Here is a 21,606-nt window from a genome sequence, read left to right on the forward strand (position 1 = left end):
CGTAGTGGAAGCCGCTTTTATAAAAGAATAACTGAAGGCAAGGCAAGTTTATTTGTATAGCACTATTCATACACAGGGCATGCAAAGTGCTTTTAAAGACAAGAAACAATTGATAAATAAGATGATTATTTAAGAATGTAAGAAAAAGCTGCAGTAAATAATAATGTTTTCAGGCCTGATTTAAATGCAACATGTCCCTCTGAGCAGCCCACAGGTATTCAGGAGGTTTGGAGCAGAATAACTGAATGCTGCTTCACTTTGTTTGATTCTGCATCTGGGAAACATAAAGTAAACCTGTTCCTGATGATTTTAGGGCTCTGGATGCTTCATAGGGAACTAATAAGTCTAGGATGTATTGTGGTCCAAGACCACTCAGTGCTTTGTAGACCAAGAGTAGAAACCAGTGTAGTGATCTGAGGACCGGTGTGATGTGGTCTAGTTTCCTGGTATTAGTCAGGTCTCAGCATTCTGGACCAGGTGCAGCTGCCTGAAGGAAAGTGAAACAAAACTAACATAAACAGCACATACACTTGGTGTTTGAACTTAGTATACAGCTCTATCTGACCCTGCTTATTTCATCTTACCAGTGTGGTAACTTTTTTTTGTGCTGATTCTGAAGTCTTTCTAATTTATGCATTGTTGATAGCTTCCTTTGAATGATATTGCTCACTCATCCTTTGTTGACCTCAGTGACATTGGATGCCATGGATTAGTATAGTTAATTTTGTTGTGGAATGTTGTTATTATCCGCCCAACAGTATCCAACTGCCCCTTTTCTAGTGTCCCAGCAGTTGTCATGGCTTCTTTGTTCATCAAGAATGAATTTAGAAAATCTTGGACCTTTTGACCCCTTTTTTCAAGGTGGGGCTCATTCCAAAGTCCAGTGTGTGGACCAAAGGTGAGCAGGTCTTCGCCATTAAAGCCTCTTATTTTTTAAAAGACCCTACCTGTGGAATTTATGCTGGCATAAATGCCTTTTTTATATATATATCGCCGCTTTAATTAATGTAAATGTATTGAGGTTCACATTTTGTACAAGCCTTACCAACTTAGTTTTGTCTGCAAAATAATCTCTATGCAGTGCTCATATAGAAATTGAAATTCTTTTCCTCCAAAAATAAATGTGTAGATAACAGACAATGTTGCTTCACTCCTTGCAGCCCTCCCCTGCCCTGAGGACAGAGCTGGAGTCTTGGCAAAGTTGTATGGGATGTGGTCTGACAGTGTCTCCTTATAAAGGAGGAGTGAGCACCTCAGGATCTCTCGCTGTCTGCTCCCCCAGAATGACTGACACTGCTGCGGCTGCTGCACAATCAATGAGCTGACTGGAGCCCATCGTGCACCCTGATCCTCTGCTCTTCCTGCTTTTCTTTTTTTTGAGTCTACATTTTGGGCTGCACTCAAACCAAGTAACAGCAAAGGGAGGCTGTAATGTAAGTCTAAAATTAATTTCAGCAATCAAAATATCCTGTTGTAATACTACTGAAAACTATTGTATTGATGCACAATCTGCTGTGGACAGTAACTTGACTGAAGTTTGCACTGTTGCTATATATCTCCACAGTTTGGTAAAGGATGCTCCCTTACTTTACATCAGTGCTGTTTGTCACAGCACTGACCAGTGTCTGGGCACAAGACTTTTACGAGGAGAGGAGAACTTACAAGAAATCCACAAGAAAACCTCTGGCTGCAAATATCCATGATGGACAAGGTAAGAGAATAAATTAAATAATGGGAAATATGTAATACTTCCATTGTGCAAATATACAGAATGCTGTAAAATATAAAACCTTTAAAATGGGCAGAAACAGGAATAAAAGGTTCTTCATTCTGTCCTGCACATAGCCATCATGGACGAGGATTGTAGCTTGGAGCTCTCCTTCCTGTTGGACAGCTCTGAGAGTGCAAAGGACAATCATGAGCAGGAGAAGCAGTTTGCTATGAACGTGGTGGACAGACTCCAAGGGGTTCAGCTGCAAAATGGGCGCAGCTTGAGCTTCCGGGTGGCTCTGCTGCAGTATAGCAGTCATGTCATCGTAGAGCAAACCTTCAAAGACTGGAGGGGCACTGAGAACTTCAAGACTCAGATAGCTCCCATGGTCTACATCGGGCATGGCACCTACACCACCTATGCTATCACCAACATGACCAAGATCTACCTGGAGGAGTCCAGACCTGCTAGTATCAAAGTGGCTGTGCTGCTTACAGATGGTGTTTCTCACCCAAGGAATCCAGACATTTTCTCAGCCGTGGCTGATGCCAAAAACCAGGGCATCAAGTTCTTCACTCTGGGCATCACCTGGGCAGCCATCGATCCAGCCAATATAGCCCAGATGCGTCTACTCGCCAGCTCCCCCTCCTCCCACTATCTCCATAATTTACAGGAGCAGGACATAGTCCAAAGAATTGTGGCTAAGATTGTAAGTAAAAAAAAAATACCATGTCTTTCAACAGAAAGCGTTAAGTGGAAAAGTGATGTATTTGTTTTGAAGATGTATCTATACAGAGTTGACATATATATGCACGGGCTTGTTAAGGTATTCACGTAGAGATGGAATGATGACAATGCAGTAGAGGAACAAAAGAAAAACAGTTCAGGATTGAAGCTTCTACCCTAAACACTTTACACACAAAAGTATGTCTTTGTCTTAGTTTATCCTCTAGGATTTTCTTTAATAGTGGTCTTAGAAAAGACTAACAAACTAACTACCTTTCACACTTGTTTTTGTTTTCTTTTTTTGCAGACTAGCTTGGCCGATGAAGGAGTAAGTATTGAGTTAACCTGACATCCAATACTGTGCAATTTAAGAGAAGGTGCCCACTTTGACTATATAGGATTACATTCATGACAGCTTAGCAAACATGTCTCTTCTTCTTGAAGTGCCCCCTGGCCCAGAGATGTGCTTGCGAGAAAGGGGAGAGGGGACCTAGTGGACCTGCGGTAAGTATTTACCCTCAAACACCCACCAAAAAAAAAAAGGTTTTCCTTGAAGTGTCAGAGAGGATTGACAGGGCAAATTATCTCTCACAATCTGGTACAGAGAAATCTAAAATCATCCTGTATGGTATGTTGGATGGGGTAATAGTGCAGTTTTAAAGGATAATTGTTTGCCTTTTCTCTGTCAGTGTTGCTTTCAGGCATTTGCAGAAGGAAAGTTAAGTGTAAAGGTGATCCAGACACACATTCTAAAATCATAACCTATGGCAACAGGGAAAGAAGAAGAGACACTGTTGTTCCTTGAGCCATACAGTATGTTTGTTGCTGCTGCGTGTCCCAGGCTATTAACTGTGCATTTCTCAAGTAACATAAGATGTCCCCCATGGAAACCAGAGACAACACCATTAAAGCTCTTGTCCCTATAAATCTGGGCCTTTGACAATGAAATATTTCACATACTGTACTTTTTTTTTTGTGTCGTGCATAGAAAATATGCCCACCATAGCAATACAGACCAGTGAATCAGAGAAGAACAAAAACAAATAAAAAATTGAAATAAAGGGGTTGTATGAAGATCCTGATGTTTCCAGGATTTGCAAACTGACATTAAACTTAAAAGCCAATTCCATTTCGTCATCATCGGTGCACCAGAACATTTCATTCAGTATATGTGCCCTTAATTCATCATAGAAAGAATTCCTGTTTTTTTTAGCTGAGCAACTACAGACATCTGACTTCTTGTTAAGTTTGCTATAACATAAGATTCAGCTTTTCAAATGGTGGTGGTACAACAAGTACCAGGTTAGCGAGACAGGGTCATGGAATGAGTAGGTGCCAGATGATGGACATAATTGTTGGTTGATGCTATAAAAAGACAATTTCAGCCCTTTTATATACTCACAAGCACTTCCAGTCATCTACAAATATCCATTCAATCCCCTCTCCTTCTCAGACGGCACCCGTCAAATAAAGCTTTCCAGAGACTGAGCAGATAATCATGTTGCTGACAGACAGCTGTGTGGTCATTCTCCAGGTGCTTTCTCCACAGAGAGATTCTTCAAATTTTTACACCAAGACAAAGAGTGTCACATAATTGGACTCATTAGTTTAATGGTCACAAAGTAGTGGTTTCTTCAACTGGCACACTCCATCCAGGTGCAGCTCAAGATGACCTCTGGGTTTGTGGACAAGACACCTCATGCCCAACAGCCAGCCCGTCTGTAAAACGACAAGCTCGAGACACATTCACACATTCTGTCCTTGTTTGTCTTTCTCAGACAATGGGCTTCCAGAGAAAGAATCTTGCATTTTGACTTTACAAACAACAACATTGCAAATGACCTTTTTCAGGTTACGGGTCATGAACTTGTGTAGTTGTCAGTGGTGATTTCAGTGCACTCTGATCAGAGTGTATTCCAATATTTTGTTTCATTCTCCAGGGGAAGAAAGGCCGCGCTGGAGATGATGGAGCCCCAGGGCTTAAAGGGCAAAAGGTGGGTGTTTTTAGATGAACTAGTGGACTATAATTTCTTTAACTAACAGGCCTTTTCAGGAATTTTGTAATCCTTTCTGTGCTCCAGTTGTTTCAGTTGTGGGTCATCCAGGATCTGCGGCTCCAAAAACTTTAAACTTTGATTGATATAATGAATCTACATTATTCTGTCATATCAGGGTGAAGCAGGTTTGAGTGGACTGCCCGGACGAGAGGGTACTGAGGTAAATTAATCTTTTTGTAACAAAATATTTCTTGTTTTTTTTGTTACATTCCTTTATTTACACATGTATCATTCATTCCATTTGCAGGGAAAACTGGGTCAAAGGGGGGATAAGGTATACCATTCAGATTCAGATTATAACGACAAGTAATTGATTTTGCATTTGACTTAATGTTGCACTGTGATTTCTACACAGGGGGAGAGGGGTGAGTGTGGCACTCCAGGAATCAAAGGAGACAGGGTAAGACTGCACTGTTGACACTACTCATCTACAGAACCCCATGTTTTTATTTTGAGAATATCATTTTGATCGTATAGTCTTTCTTTTCCCTTTTGTGATGTGCTCCAGGGTCTCGAGGGTGCAATTGGTGCAAGAGGACTGAGAGGCCTGCAGGTTAGTAATAATCCATATCTTCATACAGTTTGTTATATGTAGAGCTTATTACTTTTGAATGTGTCATTGCTGTAGACCAAGTTATCAGCTGTTGAGATGCCCCTGTATGAAAGTAAGGTCCTCTCCATCGTTACTGTTATTTACCGCCATAGAGATGTCTACAAAGGAGATCAAATAGATAAATCACTTTTGGTGTGTAACATTAACTTGCCTGTGTATAAAAATGAAAACCATTTTGGTAGGCCACTGGAGGTGTTGCAAAAAGATTCACATTTGAATGGAAGTCTATGGGACTTGTTGTTTTTGATTGACTGTTTTGTTTATTCACATTCACTGTGTTCACATAATAATAGTATGAGAAAAGTGATCATTACATTGGATACAGCAGTATCTTTTCTATAAATAAGTTGTAGTATCAGTAGAGACTGCAGCACATGTAAGTGGTCCCTAGTGTGACTGGCAGCTAGTATCATCCAATAGTTACAAAGTTAGTATAGTATTGTATAGTTATATAATCACTCTATGGTTTCTACAGCAGACTAGATGGACAAAACAACCAGAAAGTGAAGATGTGTAGATATTTTCATTCACAAAGCAAAAGCCAGCAACACAAAAAACATGCTTTCTGGTATGTGTAGGCCACCATAGTTCCCAGACACGTTGCTTCTGTTTGTTATACCGCAGTCCCGCCATTAGATGTCACTAATTGTTACACACTGGACCTTTAAAAGTTGAACGTTTTACTACTTTCTAAACATTTTTTGTTCGAACATGGTGGTATACGAATGCGCTTGCGCACACACACTACCCTTCCTTACCATCACAGCTAAATGCCTAAACCCTTAATCCTGACATAAAACAAATTTGTACCTTAATCCTAACCAGATCTTAATCCATAATTCTTCGAAGGTGCGAAAAAATGGGAAGACCAGCCAAAATATCCTCACTTTCCCTTTCCCCTTGTCCTTGCTTCATAATCAGTTGTTTGGTCCTCAAAGATATACACGAGTGCACACATCTAACCGCTGACTGTTGTCTCTCTGCCCAGGGTTTACCAGGACCACATGGAGACTTTGGACCAGAGGGTCCTCAGGGAAAGCAGGTCAGCCCCTCCTGGACAACTCTCACTCACCTCCTCAAGCACATCTGCTCTGACATTTACATTTCTTTTTATGAGTGGTTTAAACAAGCGGCTGAGGGGCTTTGACATCCCAGTCTTTGAGCACAGAGACTACAGTGTCAACATTTGGCACTGAGCCAAAGACCCCACTGTCATTACTGTTATCCACCAATATAGGGATACACCAGTGAGCAAAAAAGGTGTCATTATATGTTCCCCTTATTGTCTGTAACCTGTTTCTAAATACAGACTAGAAATTGCCTTCAGCATTGTCAGCTTCTCCTAACACCGTGCAGTTAATGACATACATGGCTAGTCAATTTATGTTCAGTGCCTTGCCATGTGAGAACATGTAGGTGGTATTTGCAAAGAATAACACCATGCTTGGTGGTCTCTGTTAAAGGGTAACTCATTTGTATTACCTCCGCCAAAAAAGGATATGTTTCAGTGCTTTTTTGTCAAAAAATGACTTAACAGATTTTCTTGAAAGTTGGTGGGAAACTGAGGGACAAGGAATAAACCATTAAAGTCATACAGGATACAGGACTTTCTTTCAGGTCCTGTATTGCAAGAAAGGGTTTGGTTTTAATATTGAGGTTATTTTCTCAAAAAGTGACACACCAATAATTTACCCATGTGCTGGATAATTGTTTTTATTAATCAAAAATTATTTTGGGGGGTGGTGAGCTTTACTCTCTTACTGTACAGTTGTTTATGTGTTCATCAGAAATGGACATTATATCTGTACGATGGCAGAATATGCTCTACAGCACTAGATACTCCATGGACTGTAGATCCTTATGCTCAAGTTTGCAGTCAAATGATATACAATACAGTTAAAAGTGATTAAAAGGTTACATCTGGATTGTGATAGACAGACAGTAATGTATAGAGTGACTTTCTTGGTTGAGATGAAGGACTAAGGCTGAGAGTAAGAAGAGACCCAGCGATCCTTAAAAGATATCCCTAAGAGAGGTTGACAGAAGCTTTTACTATTATGATATGTACTACAGTGTCTTTTCTCATCCCTTTTACATTAGAATTGGATGGTTTATGCAGGTTTTTTAAACACATATTATACATTTTGTGTTTACAGGGTGAACGTGGCCCACCTGGTCCTCCAGGAATTCAGGGGGAAACTGGTATTGGCCTTTCTGGACCAAAAGTAAGTCATGTAATGGATCACGTTGTAAATGATTTATTGTACTTGTTGTGATGTCATAAATTTGGGTTTGCAGATATTAAACAAAGTCATTTTATCAATCTGCAGGGTGACATGGGGTTCCAGGGAAGACCAGGTCCCCCTGGTCCTCTAGGAATAGGTGAAACAGGACCTCCTGTAAGTTCAGAAGCAACTGTTTTTGTGCCTGTTATGTACATATTGTGTGTGTCGGTAACTTATTGTACTTTGATTTTGGTCACAGGGACCTCAAGGACCACAAGGTGCTCAAGGGGAAAAAGGACCTCACGGTGAAGGATTGCCTGGACCGAAGGTATTATTTGAGACCTGTCATCAGACAAAAAAATCAAAACAGTATCATTATCTTCATCAAAGATAGAACATGCCACATTACTTCACTAAGATTCTCTATGGGGTAGACCAGCAAGAGACAAATGAAAGAAGCGTAGAGCAATCAAAGACCCATCAATCATCTGCAATGATGATTCTGTGAGAGGGCCCTTCAGTGAGGCATCTAACCCACAGTCAAGTGTCAAATCAGGGCTTTGTAAGTTATAAAGAACCTTCTGGAAATGCAGCAGTAGCCTAAAGAAATCAGTATAAGTGAACTAGAACTTGAAACATTCTCTCAACCTAAGGTTATTCACAAAGTTTAATAGTTGAAGGAAAACTACAAAAGAGCAGTGACAAATGTCCCAAAATAGAAGTGAATACATGCATTATTTGTGTCCTTGGCTGCTTATCTTCAGGTTTATTTTGTTGAGCCATGAGTCTAGGACCAAAAGGTTGCAACAATAAAATCAGACTTGCAAGTTTAGACAATGTGTGAGAGTCTCTTTAGCTACTTAATGATCCATGTTTTTTTTCTTGACGTTATGATTGCACATAGCTGCTGAGTTTACAAAAAAAGATCAAAACCCACTTTGATAAATACACCAAGTTCAGCTACTATATCCTTAAAGTATCCAGAGACATCACAGTCACGGTCTGATGTTTTCAGACAGTATATTTTAGTTTTGTTGTACGGAACAGGAGCATTCAGGAGTTCATGGCCTGCATCTGTCAAAACCAGATCTCACTCTGTTCCAACTCACTGACTGAGTTCAGGTGTTCATTCAAGCATTACTGCTTAGGTCGGATTCAACCGAGGTGCTGCACATGACATGGAACACTCGGGTCAATAGGACATGGCTCACAGTATAAACTATACATAGAGATCATTGTTGACAGCAGAAATGTAACCACACTGAATTAAGATTATAAACCTCAGTAACAGTTAAGTACATTTTGTTACTTCCCTGTCATTTTTTACTGCAGTTCATGACAGAGCATGAGAGTAAATCTGACAATGGGAGCATAATTATGTGCTTGTCGAAGAAAATCTTCGTACACTTTTATTGGTTGAAGGAAGCGCCTGCAAAATGAGCACAGTGAAAATGTCCTCCAGCAAGTACACATCTGTTCAACCTGTGCCAGACTTCCTGACTGTTGTAAGGTTTATTTCTACCTCTTGTAAAAGGGGATCTGTCAGAGGTGATCAAGCGGTCTCAAACTCCACTGACTCACTCTCTAGCTCAAAGGTCTGTATGTTTGCATTTCATGACACTTGTATGTTGCTCGTGGCTCAAACTGCTCCCATCAGCACCTCTTATTCATAGTAAAATGAAGGACGTAGAGAAACGGTGTCATTCCTTGAGCATTACATCATTCTGCATCATTCACAAGAAGCGAACAGGAGCAGACATGCTCCTTTTCCATAGTGTTTTGCCTGAGAACAATGCAGATTTGGCTGTGACTCAGTCTCAAGTGGTTGTGATATAACTGACATACATGACCTCACAGGGAGATCGGGGGCTCCACGGGCCAAGGGGGCCGAGGGGACAGCAGGGTGCCGGAATCAAAGGAGAAAGGGTGAGTTATAAATCCATTGCAATTCATTGTAGCATGTACACAATATGGGGACTTTTGTAATCCATAAATCAATCAAAATATCTTAAGGCTCCTTAAAACACTCACCCATGATGACGGAGTAGAGCCCTACATTAAATATGTATTTGGTTCATGTGGATGGTCAGAACACTGTGGCTCACCAGTGTATATATATATATACATATATAGATGGGAAACATCACTATTCTACTAATCAGTAAAGTACTAATGTGTAAAAATTACGGGTCTTTAGCAACTGGTGATTATCACTACACCGGTGGCTTTGGTGTCATTTGAAGATCTTGATGTTAACTACTAAATACGTACAGTAGGAAACATACTTGTATTGACCTGTTCATGTTATTTTACCTTCAGGGAGATTTGGGTCCTCCAGGCCTTTCAGGTCCAACTGGACTACCGGGAGTGGGCATACAGGGAGAAAAGGTCAGCAGAATATTGTTGAAAATAAATGTTTTCTCTGCCATCATAATCCATAATTGCAATACCTCCTACACTGAAAGACTGTCATGTTTACTATTACACAGGGGGTTGAAGGTCCAAGAGGTCCACCAGGGGTCAGGGGAGTTCCAGGAGAGGGTTTACCTGGACATAAGGTTTGTTTAACACCTGTTGAATTAAAAGATTCAACATAAAGTAGGTGTGTAGGTCAGACAGAGCTGGCATAGTCATTGCATAAAGATCTCATTTATAATGACTTTTGTTCTTTTGCTATTTCTATTTATAGGGAGACCAAGGTTTACCAGGAGAGCAGGGAGCTCCAGGAGAGAGAGGCCTCGGTGAGCCTGGCGCAAAGGTAATCCAACCTGTCGCTTGAACCGAACAAGTCAGTTAAATAGTGGTCTGTATTATTAGTGCTCTTGTATTAAATCCATCAACATCTATTGTAATGTTATAGGGAGAGCCTGGAGCAGGTGGTTTGGGGGGGCTGCCTGGTCTTCCAGGAGAGGATGGAGCTCCAGGGCAGAAGGTACAGTACATTATGACGATTCTGTGGACATTTTTGTTCTGTTTTTCTGTTGTATTCTGTGCCTTAATTCACTTTGTCCAGAGACTTACATTTATCATTTCCAGAACTTTGTCACAGCTTTCTATATGTCATCTGTCTTTCCTCTCTTTAGGGTGAGCCTGGTTTATCTGGTTCAAGAGGTCCTGACGGACAACCAGGAATTGGCGTTCAAGGGGAGAAGGTATCCTTTTAGAATATACCATTTACTGTATCTTTATGGAGTTTATGTTTTTTTAACTGTCTAACTGATGATTTGTGACTGTGCGTCTGCTCAGGGTGACCAAGGGATAAGGGGCATCCGTGGGTTACATGGGCCTCCAGGGATTTCAGGACCCTCAGGTCCAAAGGTAAGAGTAAATAATAATTTAGAATTAGAAACAGACCCTGTTCCTGGACGCTTTCCAGTTTACTTAATAAGTCACAATAGAGTCATAGTTCTCGTTCTTGACAGCTGGAGAACTGTGAAAATAAGTCTCTTGTCAATTCTCTCTTGTTAGGGAGAACGTGGGATACCAGGGCATCAAGGCATGCCGGGGCCAACAGGACGGTCTATTACAGGTCCTAAGGTAAAAATAATATAAAACAATTATCTATTTTGGCAGGTAGACTAGGTGCACAAAGCCATAAAAACTGTCAGATTGTGTTAGATGCAATGTGTTGTAACAAAACACCATTGGTACTGTACTAAGGACTGTGAATTCACTTTCCTGTCTTTCCTGTCCAGGGTGATGTGGGTCCCTCTGGGCCTCCTGGTCTTGTTGGGGAAACAGGCCACGGACTACCTGGTCCGAAGGTAAATGCTGACAAATAAAAACAAATACTCACTACTAACAAATACATGTTGACGGTTATCATCAATACATTTTGTTAAACCAGGGCGATCGTGGTCAACCAGGTTTACCGGGTCCACATGGTCCAAAAGGAGAAGGCAGTCCTGGCCCTGTGGTTTGTATAACCAACTAAAAAAAATGATATCCTTTAAATAAGATCATGTGGAAGGTGGCGCAGTATGAATTCATTTACACATTACTTTCAGGGTCCTCCTGGCTTACCAGGCTTGTCGGGAGAACCAGGCCCTGAGGGAGTAGGAATCCCTGGCCCCAAGGTTTTTTCTTTTAGCTGTTTGCTAGTTTATTTGTGTGGTTGTGTATGTTTTTGCAAAGTGTTTCTCATAGTCCTTTGGTGATAACCTGTCTGTTCCAGGGTGACATTGGCTTTAGAGGATTGCCAGGTCTGCCCGGACCAACTGGAGAGGGCATACAAGGACCACCAGTAAGAAAAATGATCGAACATGAACATGAAGAAACATTACCACATAGATTGATTTTGAAATTACAATGAATAGTAATATCTTAATCACTAATAAATTAAACTAATTGACATTTGTTCAAAGGGTAATGTCGGGCGACCAGGACCTCCTGGACCAACTGGACCTCCAGGAGAAGGTATTCAAGGCCCAAAGGTAAATGTCCCCATTTTGTGGAAATGCTGCTTTTGCAACACTTTTGCCACATTGTTCCTAATCAGAATTCATTCACATGTATTTGAACTTGTTGTGGTACAAATCGTAACAACAATTTATGATCTAAAGCAAAGTCTATTTCCAGGGAGACTCTGGATCTCAAGGTATGACCGGGCCTCGAGGGCCTCAAGGACATGGACTTCCAGGCCCTAAGGTGAGACAATGAAAATGAACTTTCAAATAAATATATTACTGATGTGTGATTCACTGGTCTCTAAACACCTGGTGACACTCTGTTTTCCTTGTTACAGGGCGATCGTGGATCACAGGGAGAGAGAGGAACGAAAGGATTAAAAGGAGACCTGGGAGATCATGGACTTACTGGTGAAGCAGTAAGTAAAAAAATATGTTATCATCCACATCCTCACATCAGTAATAAACCTGCAATGTCAGATTTATGTGCTGTAGTTTTTCTTACCTTGCTAACTGCATTAATTATAGTCATTATTCATAAATGTTGCTTTGTTATTTCATACAGTAATTATACATTTTCACTATTACAATCACAACCATCGTCTTCATTACCTAATTATGGTAATGAAATTTTAAAACATTTTATTTTATTCTATGGACTTCCTGTGAGTCTGCAATAAAGTATTAAATTACTATGACTATCATATTAGACTGAGACAGAAGTGCATAATCTTACCCTAACCCTACACACAAATCCAGAGTGATCATTTTCTTAAATCTTTAAGGGGAGACCAGGAGCTAAAGGAGAACCAGGCCTCACAGTAAGTTAATTAGTTCTCGTCATGATGTTTGAACATTTTAAGGAGTGTGATTTTATACTAATGTAAACATGTCATTTTCAGAGAGAGGACGTTATTAAGATGATCAAAGAAATCTGTGGTAAGAGCTTTCCTTACACCATTTAAGACCACACTAAAATGTCTTAAAGGTCCTGTATGTAACATTTAGAAAGGTTTATTGGTAGAAATTGAATACACTACCTATAAGGATGTTTGAATAAGTGTAAGCCTTTTATACAGCATGTACTGTAGGCGAGGGTCTTGCTTTATAGAGGCTGTAATCTTGTGAGTTGCGCGTGTTTCATTATTTCGAAGTAGAGGCTTACTACACAAATGAAAAACAACAGCTCTGCCCACATAAACCTGATGTAGGGCTGCAACGATTATTCAATTAATCAATTATTAATCAATAACTAAATTAATCGTCAAGTATTTTGATCATCGGTCTGAGAAATCAGTTAAGCTGAAGTTGGTGGACAAAACAAGACATTTGAGAACATAATCATTACCAGGTTTAGTCAAGACTGATCCATTTTTTTAAATATTTTTTTTATATTTTATATTTATAAAAATAATCGATAGTTGTAGCACTAGTCTGATTCATAAGTTAAAGAAGAAGCAGGAGGAGGAAACATATGAGAGGCTGGGAGAGTGAAGAGAGTTATGAAAGAGTATTTACATCCTTTCTTGTATGTGAAGGCGACCGTAGTCTGATGTGTTTGGTAAAGGGACGGGTGAGTGTTCTCCATTTGTGGCGTTCTGCAGTCTCACCATTAACTACTTGATGTATGTCCACCAATATTAAGCATAACATAAAATGCTAAATGACCTCATTGTAAGCATGTGAACATGCGAACAACATTTAGCTTAAAGCATCCTGTACCTGTATGTACACATCCTTACAAAAATGCTTGTTATACTCATGTACACTTGTGTTTTCAGGATGTGGCATCAAGTGCAAGGAAAGGCCCATGGAACTTGTGTTTGTCATCGACAGCTCAGAGAGTGTTGGCCCCGAAAACTTTGAAATCATCAAAGACTTTGTCTCGCGGCTGGTGGACCGGACCACAGTCGGTCGAAATGCCACTCGAATCGGACTGGTCCTCTACAGTCTGGACGTCCATTTAGAGTTCAACTTGGCTCGTTATGTCAACAAGCAGGATGTCAAGCAGGCAGTCAGAAAAATACTTTACATGGGTGAGGGCACCTACACCGGCACCGCCATCAGGAAAGCCACCCAGGAGGCTTTCTACAGTGCTCGGCCCGGGGTCAGAAAAGTCGCCATCGTCATCACCGATGGTCAGACTGACAAGCGGGAGCCTGTCAAGCTCGACATCGCTGTGAGGGAGGCTCACGCTGCCAACATCGAGATGTACGCCCTGGGCATTGTCAACTCTTCTGATCCTACGCAGGCCGAGTTCCTGCAAGAGCTTAACCTCATTGCCTCTGAGCCTGACAGTGAACACATGTACCTTATTGATGACTTCAACACTCTACCAGGTGATAATCAGTTGATCTAAATGTCTTATACTGAAATATACAGTATAGCGACATATATGATAAAAATGAGCTCATCACTTTTTTTCTTTATTTTCGACAGCACTGGAGTCTCAGCTCATCAATCAGTTCTGCGAGGATGAAAATGGTGCAATATTTTACAATCACCTCACTAATGGACACTGGAATGGCCATAATGGGCACGGTCATGGTATTAATGGAAACAATGGACATGGCGAGAACACCAATGGATATAATGGCAATAGTAAAAATGGTTATGTCTATGAAAACAATGGACACGTGAACACCAGAATCAATCACGACTATCAGGAGGAGATTCAACTTCAGAGACGCACCAACAGCCGAGGCCGTGGAGACACTTTCACGCTGCCTATCAGTGCTGATACTCTACCAATTCAGGTCTTTGCTTAAAACATTTCTGTGTTTGTTGACTGTTTTATTTGTTCTGATGGTTCAAAGATTTTTGATCTTGTCTTACTCTAGGATGTGGAAGAAGATGACGACGGTGAGGATTTAGACATCAGAGTCCACATGCGTGGCGGTGGCATCCTGGCTGTAGTTAACAAAACAAAAATATTATTGCCTGAGAGAGAAAGCTCCGTCTCCAATAAGACAGTCGTATCCTCTTCCTCTTCATCGTCTTCATCCACGTCGGCTACATCGTCATCAATACTGGGTGCAGTTTCATCATTTAACTCTAATCAGTTGCAGCCGGCAGTGGTGACTAAAGTCCTTTCTGAAGGTTAGTGCTGAAATACCACACTGTTGATTCTTTTTAAGATTCATTTAAAGGCATCAGTTATGTTGTTAGTTACTGATGTCGCAACATTCTACAGCAGCATAAATGGCAACCTCCAAAATGACCATACAATTGAATGGAATTCTAATGGACATCATAACTTTATGGCGGGATGATTTATTACAGAACCATTGTGTGAGGCTGCATCAATGCAGCACAATGCTAAATATGAATATAAATATTCTTTGAGAAACGTATATATCTCACACACCATTTCTCCTTCAGAATCCGTTCTTCTTGAGCCCCGCTGTGACCTCACCCTGAACCAAGGCCTCTGCCGAGACTACAATATCCGCTGGTACTATGACAAGCAGGCAAATGCCTGTGCACAGTTTTGGTATGGAGGCTGTGGTGGAAATGACAACCGATTTGAAACAGAAGACGAGTGCAAGAAGGCTTGTGTTCTATTAAGAACAGGTGACTTTTTAAAAATTCTTCACAGAAAATAACATTTTGTCTTATTGTTCTTATTTGTTTACTGATTCTTTTTTCTTTCTTTGCTTATCTCCAGCTGGGTGAAATAGAAGAGGTGGAACATCTATTTCTATTCTACATTCTGCATTTTTTTTCGATGTGATGCATTCTGTCACTTGTGTTCAGGACATTTTGTGCACTTTTAGAAAAAAAATCATGACATCATGACGTTTTAATCCAGACTATTTTCCTCAAAGAAATTGTACTGCACTTGAGGTTAAAAGTAACAACTTCAGGGAATTTACTACTGTTAAAAACGGATCTATAGACATTTTATTGTACATCTTTGATCCATAAGCTTTTCATACACATTGAATATATCCCCATTAAGACAGCAAATGTAACATTTGTTCACATTGTGTTTAAATTAATTTCTGAAATATGCTCTGAGTATTTTTGTCTCCCTGTTGTTGTTTTTGTTACCATGTTTCCATTCATGTTATATCTGGCAGCTGTCTGTGTCTGCTTAGAGATGTGTAGTAACAGTGTCATTTCAAACTACTATCAGTATTTTTGTACAAGTATAAAGATTACTTTAAAATAAAAAGCCTCAGAATATGCCTTTTATATATCCTTTAGCAAAGGTCTTGGTTAACAGAGGCCGTCATCTTGCACTGCCATGTTTCTACAGCAGCCTGAACACACTAACCATGCATCCACTGCTTTGAAGCTGAAGATTATGACAAGAACCTCAATTTGCGAAGTGTGCGAAGGCCACCGTAGTTTCCTAAAACAGGGGTGAATGTAGGATTCCTCAATTTTTTGCAATCCAAAATTGCATCGTTACTTGTCATTAAGGACAGAGGTCCACCAGGACGTGCATAAATGTTGTCATCCCCCCATTTCTCCTGGATTACGCACAGACTGTAAGCGTGCTTCCTGATTCATAATATTTTCCAGTCCAATTTGGGCACAAAAGACAATGAAGATGATAGAAATTCCATCGGTACCAAAACATGTACAAGGAAGGACAAATGAAAATGATTTCCTAGTTAGAACTTGTCGCTACTGTAACTGAATTTGTGATTGAGAATGCTTGTGTGGAACGGTCGACTGATGCAGACCTTTATTAAGTATGAACCACAGGCTTGAGTGTGCATGCAGAAATGTGAATGTACTCTGTGGCAGGTGATGACCCCGGCCTTCATTCTTACACTGGATCGTTAAAGGGCCGTCAGGCAGCATGTGTGTTCATCAGAATAATGTTTGGTTATAATAAAACATAAAGTAATACTGGATGTATTGTATGTGTTTGTAAAGTGAAGTAACAGAGGATAGTCGCTTAGTGGCATAAATGTTTTCTAGGTCTTTAGTTTTAGATTTGTTTTTTTAAGTACTGTCATTATACATTTGTAGCAACTAGAAATGTTAAAATAGAGAAAACATTGAAATATTATTACTATAAAAACTATAATTAGGAAACCTATTTAATTTAATCATTTACATCAAATTCATCTAGTCCTGACGAGAATGTAAAAACATCTGATAATTGTTTTCATATCACATTTGACTTAGGCAGATGAGGCTTATAGCAAATGTCAAAACATATATATCTGAGATAAATGTTCAAATAAGGAGTCAACATTTCCCCGATTATTATTAAAAAAATAAATAAAAACAACAACAAAAAAATCAAACACATGCGAGTATGAGTGCCAACACATTTTGTCCCTCTGGCTTGCCGTCTGTTGCTACAGTGATTATGACGCTAGACAGGCTTCTACACATTAGCCGATTAGCTGACCTGGTGGATATTTAGCGAGTGAATACATGTAACTGTATTAAAACTAACCAGTGAGAGTGATAACCTGCAGCCATGTCATCTGTTTTAGATGCTCTCTGGGAAGACAGAGACGTACGGTTCGACATAACAGCACAGTGAGTTAACGGCGAATTTTGTTAGGAATCAATTCACAAGAGTAGGGGCTAATTAGCTCAGCTACGCTACATAGTCTGATGCTAGCGACTGGCTGTGAGCTTTTCCTAATGACAGTCGTCGGGAAAAACGTATTACAGGTGGTTGCTATGATAACAGTATCATTGTCTTGGCGCAGTGTGCCCCAAACCGTTTGTATAAAGACACAAACTTATTTTAAAGATGATACACGAACAAATGTACTGTGTAAATCATAACAAGAGCTAACTTGTGCACAACTGTTTTTTTTACAGCCGTTTCTGTTATCATTTGTATTATGTTGGGTCTTTGAACGAACAATTTCCAAGACATGTGTACATCACCTGTAATTATCTGAATATTGTTATTTACTGAAAACATACACACAATACGTAATACATTAGACCGAGCTAATTCATATATAGGTGTAACAGGATATCAAATTGTTTATAAAGGCTTTGTAAATGTGAATTTTACCTCACACATTTCTTATATTTTTACTGTATTGAAAAATTAACTAGCTCCTTCACGTGGCTGAGAATGGTACTACAGATAAAAAGGCTGGGGGAAAAATCTGCTAAATTAAGATGAGATAAGAGTAAAAAGTCCTTTATTACAGTGTGTCACAGAAGCGAAGAGTGTAAAGATAAAAGTAATAAATAATAAACATGTATTTTCACATCTGTGAATGAATAATATAGAAAAATATCGACAATAAGACTATAAAAAGCTAAAAGAAAATGTTATGAGAATATACACAGTACAGTATGAGCTTGGTATTTACAGTATCATTTTGTTATATTACATCAGTTACTTGCAAATCAAGAAAAGCCTTGTTGAAAGTGTTTTAAATTTCAGTTTGTGTATGTGGTATGGTTGTCAAAAGTAGATTGTCCAAAATCATAAATATGGCCCGTAAAATCATTAGAAGAGAGCAGAAGCAGCTGGGATTTACATATGAAAAGCAGGGGAAACAAAAAGCCAGACACATTGTGTTAATCTGCTAATAATGTGTTATTAACTGCCCTCAGGATGGCGCTATAGAGCTGTTACAGCACAAGACCATCTACAGATGAAATGCAACATCTATGTAGACTTCTTGAACACCTTTAACACTAAAACCATGTCCATTACTTGTATAATGTGTGTTATTGTTTTATTTATGTGAACTGTGATTTATGTGATGTGTTTTTCACTAACCTGTGAAGCCAAAGACACATCTGTGGACAATAAAGGATTATTTTTATTTAATATTATTATACTTTTTTGTTTTTAAAATAATGTCATTAAACTAGTGTTGTGGCTGTGGCTAATCTTACTGATGAATGTATCATTGTGTTGCTGTTCACAGGCAGATGAAAACCCGCGCAGGAGAGGTGCTCATAGACTGTCTGGACTCCATAGAGGACACAAAAGGAAACAACGGAGACCGAGGTAGATATCTGGGAGATCCGCGATGTCTTTGGATTTGTGTTGTTGGTCAATAAGAACTGATAATGTCTTTTTCTTGCAGGACGCCTATTAGTAACAAACCTGAGGATCATTTGGCACTCTCTGGCCCTGCCAAGAGTCAATTTGTGTGAGTAAACCTGTAGTGATAAATCTTTTTCTGGTTGTTGTTTTTTTGAGTCATGCTCAGCTGAATATTAGCACCTATTAATGTAATTAATTATGAAAAATATAAAAATATAACCCATGTACTTTTATGTTATTTGTTTTCAGCGGTTGGTTACAACTCGGTCATTAACATCACAACAAGGACAGCTAACTCAGTAAGTAAACCTTTTTTATTTTGATATTTTATTGTGAATTGTGTATTGTTATTATTGTTTCAAGCTCACACCTTTTTATACTTTATTTACTTGACATATTATAAGCAATTATTAAATGGAAAAGGTCATAATCATAAAAAGGTGACTTTTTTTCAAGTTGTAGTGAATTAAACATGAATTTTACGTGCAACACATGTGATTAAAAACTAATTAAAATTCTAATCCTCTTTTACAGAAACTGAGAGGTCAAACTGAAGCACTCTACATCTTAACAAAGTCCAACAACACTCGATTTGAGTTCATTTTTACAAATGTGGTTCCAGGAAGTCCACGTCTCTTTACCTCCGTCATCGCTGTACACAGGTAAGGCGACGCTCTGAGGAATTTTCAGTTCTCTGATTGTATTTTTGAATAAATTGTATGACCTACTCAGTGCCTTAATCTGGTTTTGTTGCAGAGCCTATGAGACCTCTAAAATGTACAGGGACCTGAAGCTGCGCGCTGCTCTCATTCAAAATAAGCAGCTGAGACTTTTGCCTCGGGAGCAAGTGTATGATAAAATTAATGGAGTTTGGAATTTATCCAGTGATCAGGTACTGAGTTTTTTGTCATCTATACATACAAATTTAATCTACATTTACATGGTTTAACAAAAGGATCTTACTGTGTGTACATTTCAATTGTCATTGTATTGGATTGTATTGTGATGTAAGAAGTAATGCAGTCAGGCTGTTGTTAATTTAACGTCATTATTGGTAATAAGTAGTTTACACTACGAGAAACTTAATATTTCAATAACGCTGACACTGAGACCGTGGTTGTTTGTTCTTCTTTCAGGGTAATCTTGGGACCTTCTTTATCACAAATGTCCGTATTGTGTGGCATGCCAATATGAACGAGAGCTTCAATGTCAGCATTCCCTACCTCCAGATTGTAAGTACAAATCACAAATATAAAAAGATCCAATCCTTAAAAGTTTACAAATATATTAACCTTTACTGCCTTGCTGCTTCCTTGTCAAATGGTACACATGTTTTGAAACTGTCTTTACTAATTAGACAAAGAGAGATACTGTAATGGACTGTCCCTAAAATATGTGGCTACCATATCAAACGCATGCACCATGTGTCACAACAGATGACAATAGATGGAAGACTTTAAAACAGAAGTAGTTTGATTAAAGTCATCAGCTGCAACTAATCATCTTTCTGCTGCAGAAGGTTTTTAACAGTATATGTAATGTTTTTTCTTTCTTTCTCCCACAAAGTGGTCAATCAGAATACGAGACTCAAAGTTTGGCTTGGCTTTGGTGATAGAGAGTTCACGTCAGGTAATCTGTCGTTAATCTCAGCTCATTGTAATATATGGAGTTTCCTTCTGATCTGTTCTTTCTTTTTGTGTAACATACAAACGTGTTTGTTTTTGGCTTTAGAGCGGTGGCTATGTGCTTGGATTTAAGATTGACCCTGTGGATAAGCTCCAGGACGCCCTTAAGGAAATCAACTCATTGCATAAGGTGTACTCCGCTAACCCTGTCTTTGGAGTGGACTATGAAATGGAAGAAAAGGTAAGACTATTGTCATTGAGTGACCCTGAACACATCTTTATTACAACTGTAAACGAACCACATCATTAAAAGATGTGTCATTTAAACAACCGACTTCTTTCACCTCAAATTCCCATCAAACATCTTAAATGCTTCTTTGTGGCTGACTGATCTTGTTGTCATAACACTGTTTTGTCCTAACAATGATAACAGCCCCAACCCCTGGAGGAACTCACAGTGGAACAACCTCCGGATGATGTGGAAATTGAGCCTGATGAGCAGACTGATGCGTTCACTGTGAGTGTGCCTGTTGGCCTCCATGACTCTCCTCGAGGGAGTCAGAGGTTCAGTTTTCTGACTCTCAGAATAGCTTGTTGGCTAAAGCCCCTCAGCATCATGAAACAAACATGAATGTACATGTTGTTGCCTAGTGCTCATGTTTGTGTGGTGGGGTGCTCATCAGTCAACAATAACCTGTTATCACGGACAGTGACTCCTCTTGTCTGTTTTGATTTAATGTGCTCATTGCTTTTTGTTTTTTCTGTGCTTGCTTTCAGGCCTACTTTGCTGATGGCAACAAGGTACGTTCTCACAACTAATAACTTATGTTTTATGATTACGTTTGTTTAAGAATGTGGGAAACTAACTTGTTGTTTTTTTTGTTGTTGTTGTTCCAAAGCAACAAGACCGTGAACCAGTGTTCTGTGAGGAGCTGGGCCTGGCCGTTGAAAAACTAAAAGATGGTTTCACACTTAACGGTCTCTGGGAAGTCATGGGCTGAAACTCTGTGTGGTGCATACATATAATAATGTTTATTTATAGCTTGTCTTTAAAGGATTCTTTGAATCTTAAGAAAATATTATATTGCATATGTGGAAGTTTTATTATATCATAATTAGTACAAAGTCTATTTTTTCCCCATCTGTATAATACAGTTTGTATTATTGTACTTTTCTTTTTAAATAAATGGATTTAAAACAATATAGAAGAGTGTTTTAGCGATTCCAGTTGTACATTATGTCATAC

General features: G+C 39.3%; 2 protein-coding genes across 2 annotated transcripts; both read left to right on the forward strand.

Annotated features, from left to right (window-relative positions):
- The first annotated feature begins 1,234 nt into the window (after positions 1–1,234).
- On the forward strand, positions 1,235–16,601 carry col28a2a (collagen, type XXVIII, alpha 2a). The gene is made up of 36 exons (XM_044019792.1): positions 1,235–1,433; positions 1,565–1,711; positions 1,846–2,420; positions 2,745–2,765; positions 2,882–2,941; positions 4,378–4,431; positions 4,610–4,654; positions 4,742–4,768; positions 4,850–4,894; positions 5,003–5,047; positions 6,096–6,149; positions 7,264–7,332; positions 7,438–7,506; positions 7,592–7,660; positions 9,190–9,258; positions 9,652–9,720; positions 9,822–9,890; positions 10,022–10,090; positions 10,193–10,264; positions 10,416–10,484; positions 10,579–10,650; positions 10,801–10,869; positions 11,028–11,096; positions 11,180–11,248; positions 11,340–11,408; positions 11,507–11,575; positions 11,697–11,765; positions 11,911–11,979; positions 12,077–12,157; positions 12,524–12,559; positions 12,641–12,677; positions 13,520–14,077; positions 14,178–14,494; positions 14,579–14,837; positions 15,120–15,311; positions 15,406–16,601. The coding sequence occupies exons 2-36, from the start codon at positions 1,576–1,578 to the stop codon at positions 15,411–15,413; spliced, it is 3,729 nt and encodes a 1,242-aa protein (XP_043875727.1). The 5' UTR covers positions 1,235–1,433; positions 1,565–1,575; the 3' UTR covers positions 15,414–16,601.
- A 460-nt stretch (positions 16,602–17,061) lies between these two features.
- On the forward strand, positions 17,062–21,563 carry bbs5 (Bardet-Biedl syndrome 5). Its single transcript, XM_044019836.1, has 12 exons — positions 17,062–17,246; positions 18,614–18,696; positions 18,776–18,841; positions 18,985–19,034; positions 19,270–19,397; positions 19,492–19,627; positions 19,872–19,967; positions 20,302–20,364; positions 20,467–20,601; positions 20,794–20,877; positions 21,138–21,161; positions 21,260–21,563. The coding sequence occupies exons 1-12, from the start codon at positions 17,185–17,187 to the stop codon at positions 21,359–21,361; spliced, it is 1,029 nt and encodes a 342-aa protein (XP_043875771.1). The 5' UTR covers positions 17,062–17,184; the 3' UTR covers positions 21,362–21,563.
- Positions 21,564–21,606: the final 43 nt, after the last annotated feature.

Source organism: Solea senegalensis, linkage group LG2 (assembly GCF_019176455.1).
Source record: "Solea senegalensis isolate Sse05_10M linkage group LG2, IFAPA_SoseM_1, whole genome shotgun sequence".
Classification (NCBI taxonomy): Eukaryota; Metazoa; Chordata; class Actinopteri; order Pleuronectiformes; family Soleidae; genus Solea; species Solea senegalensis.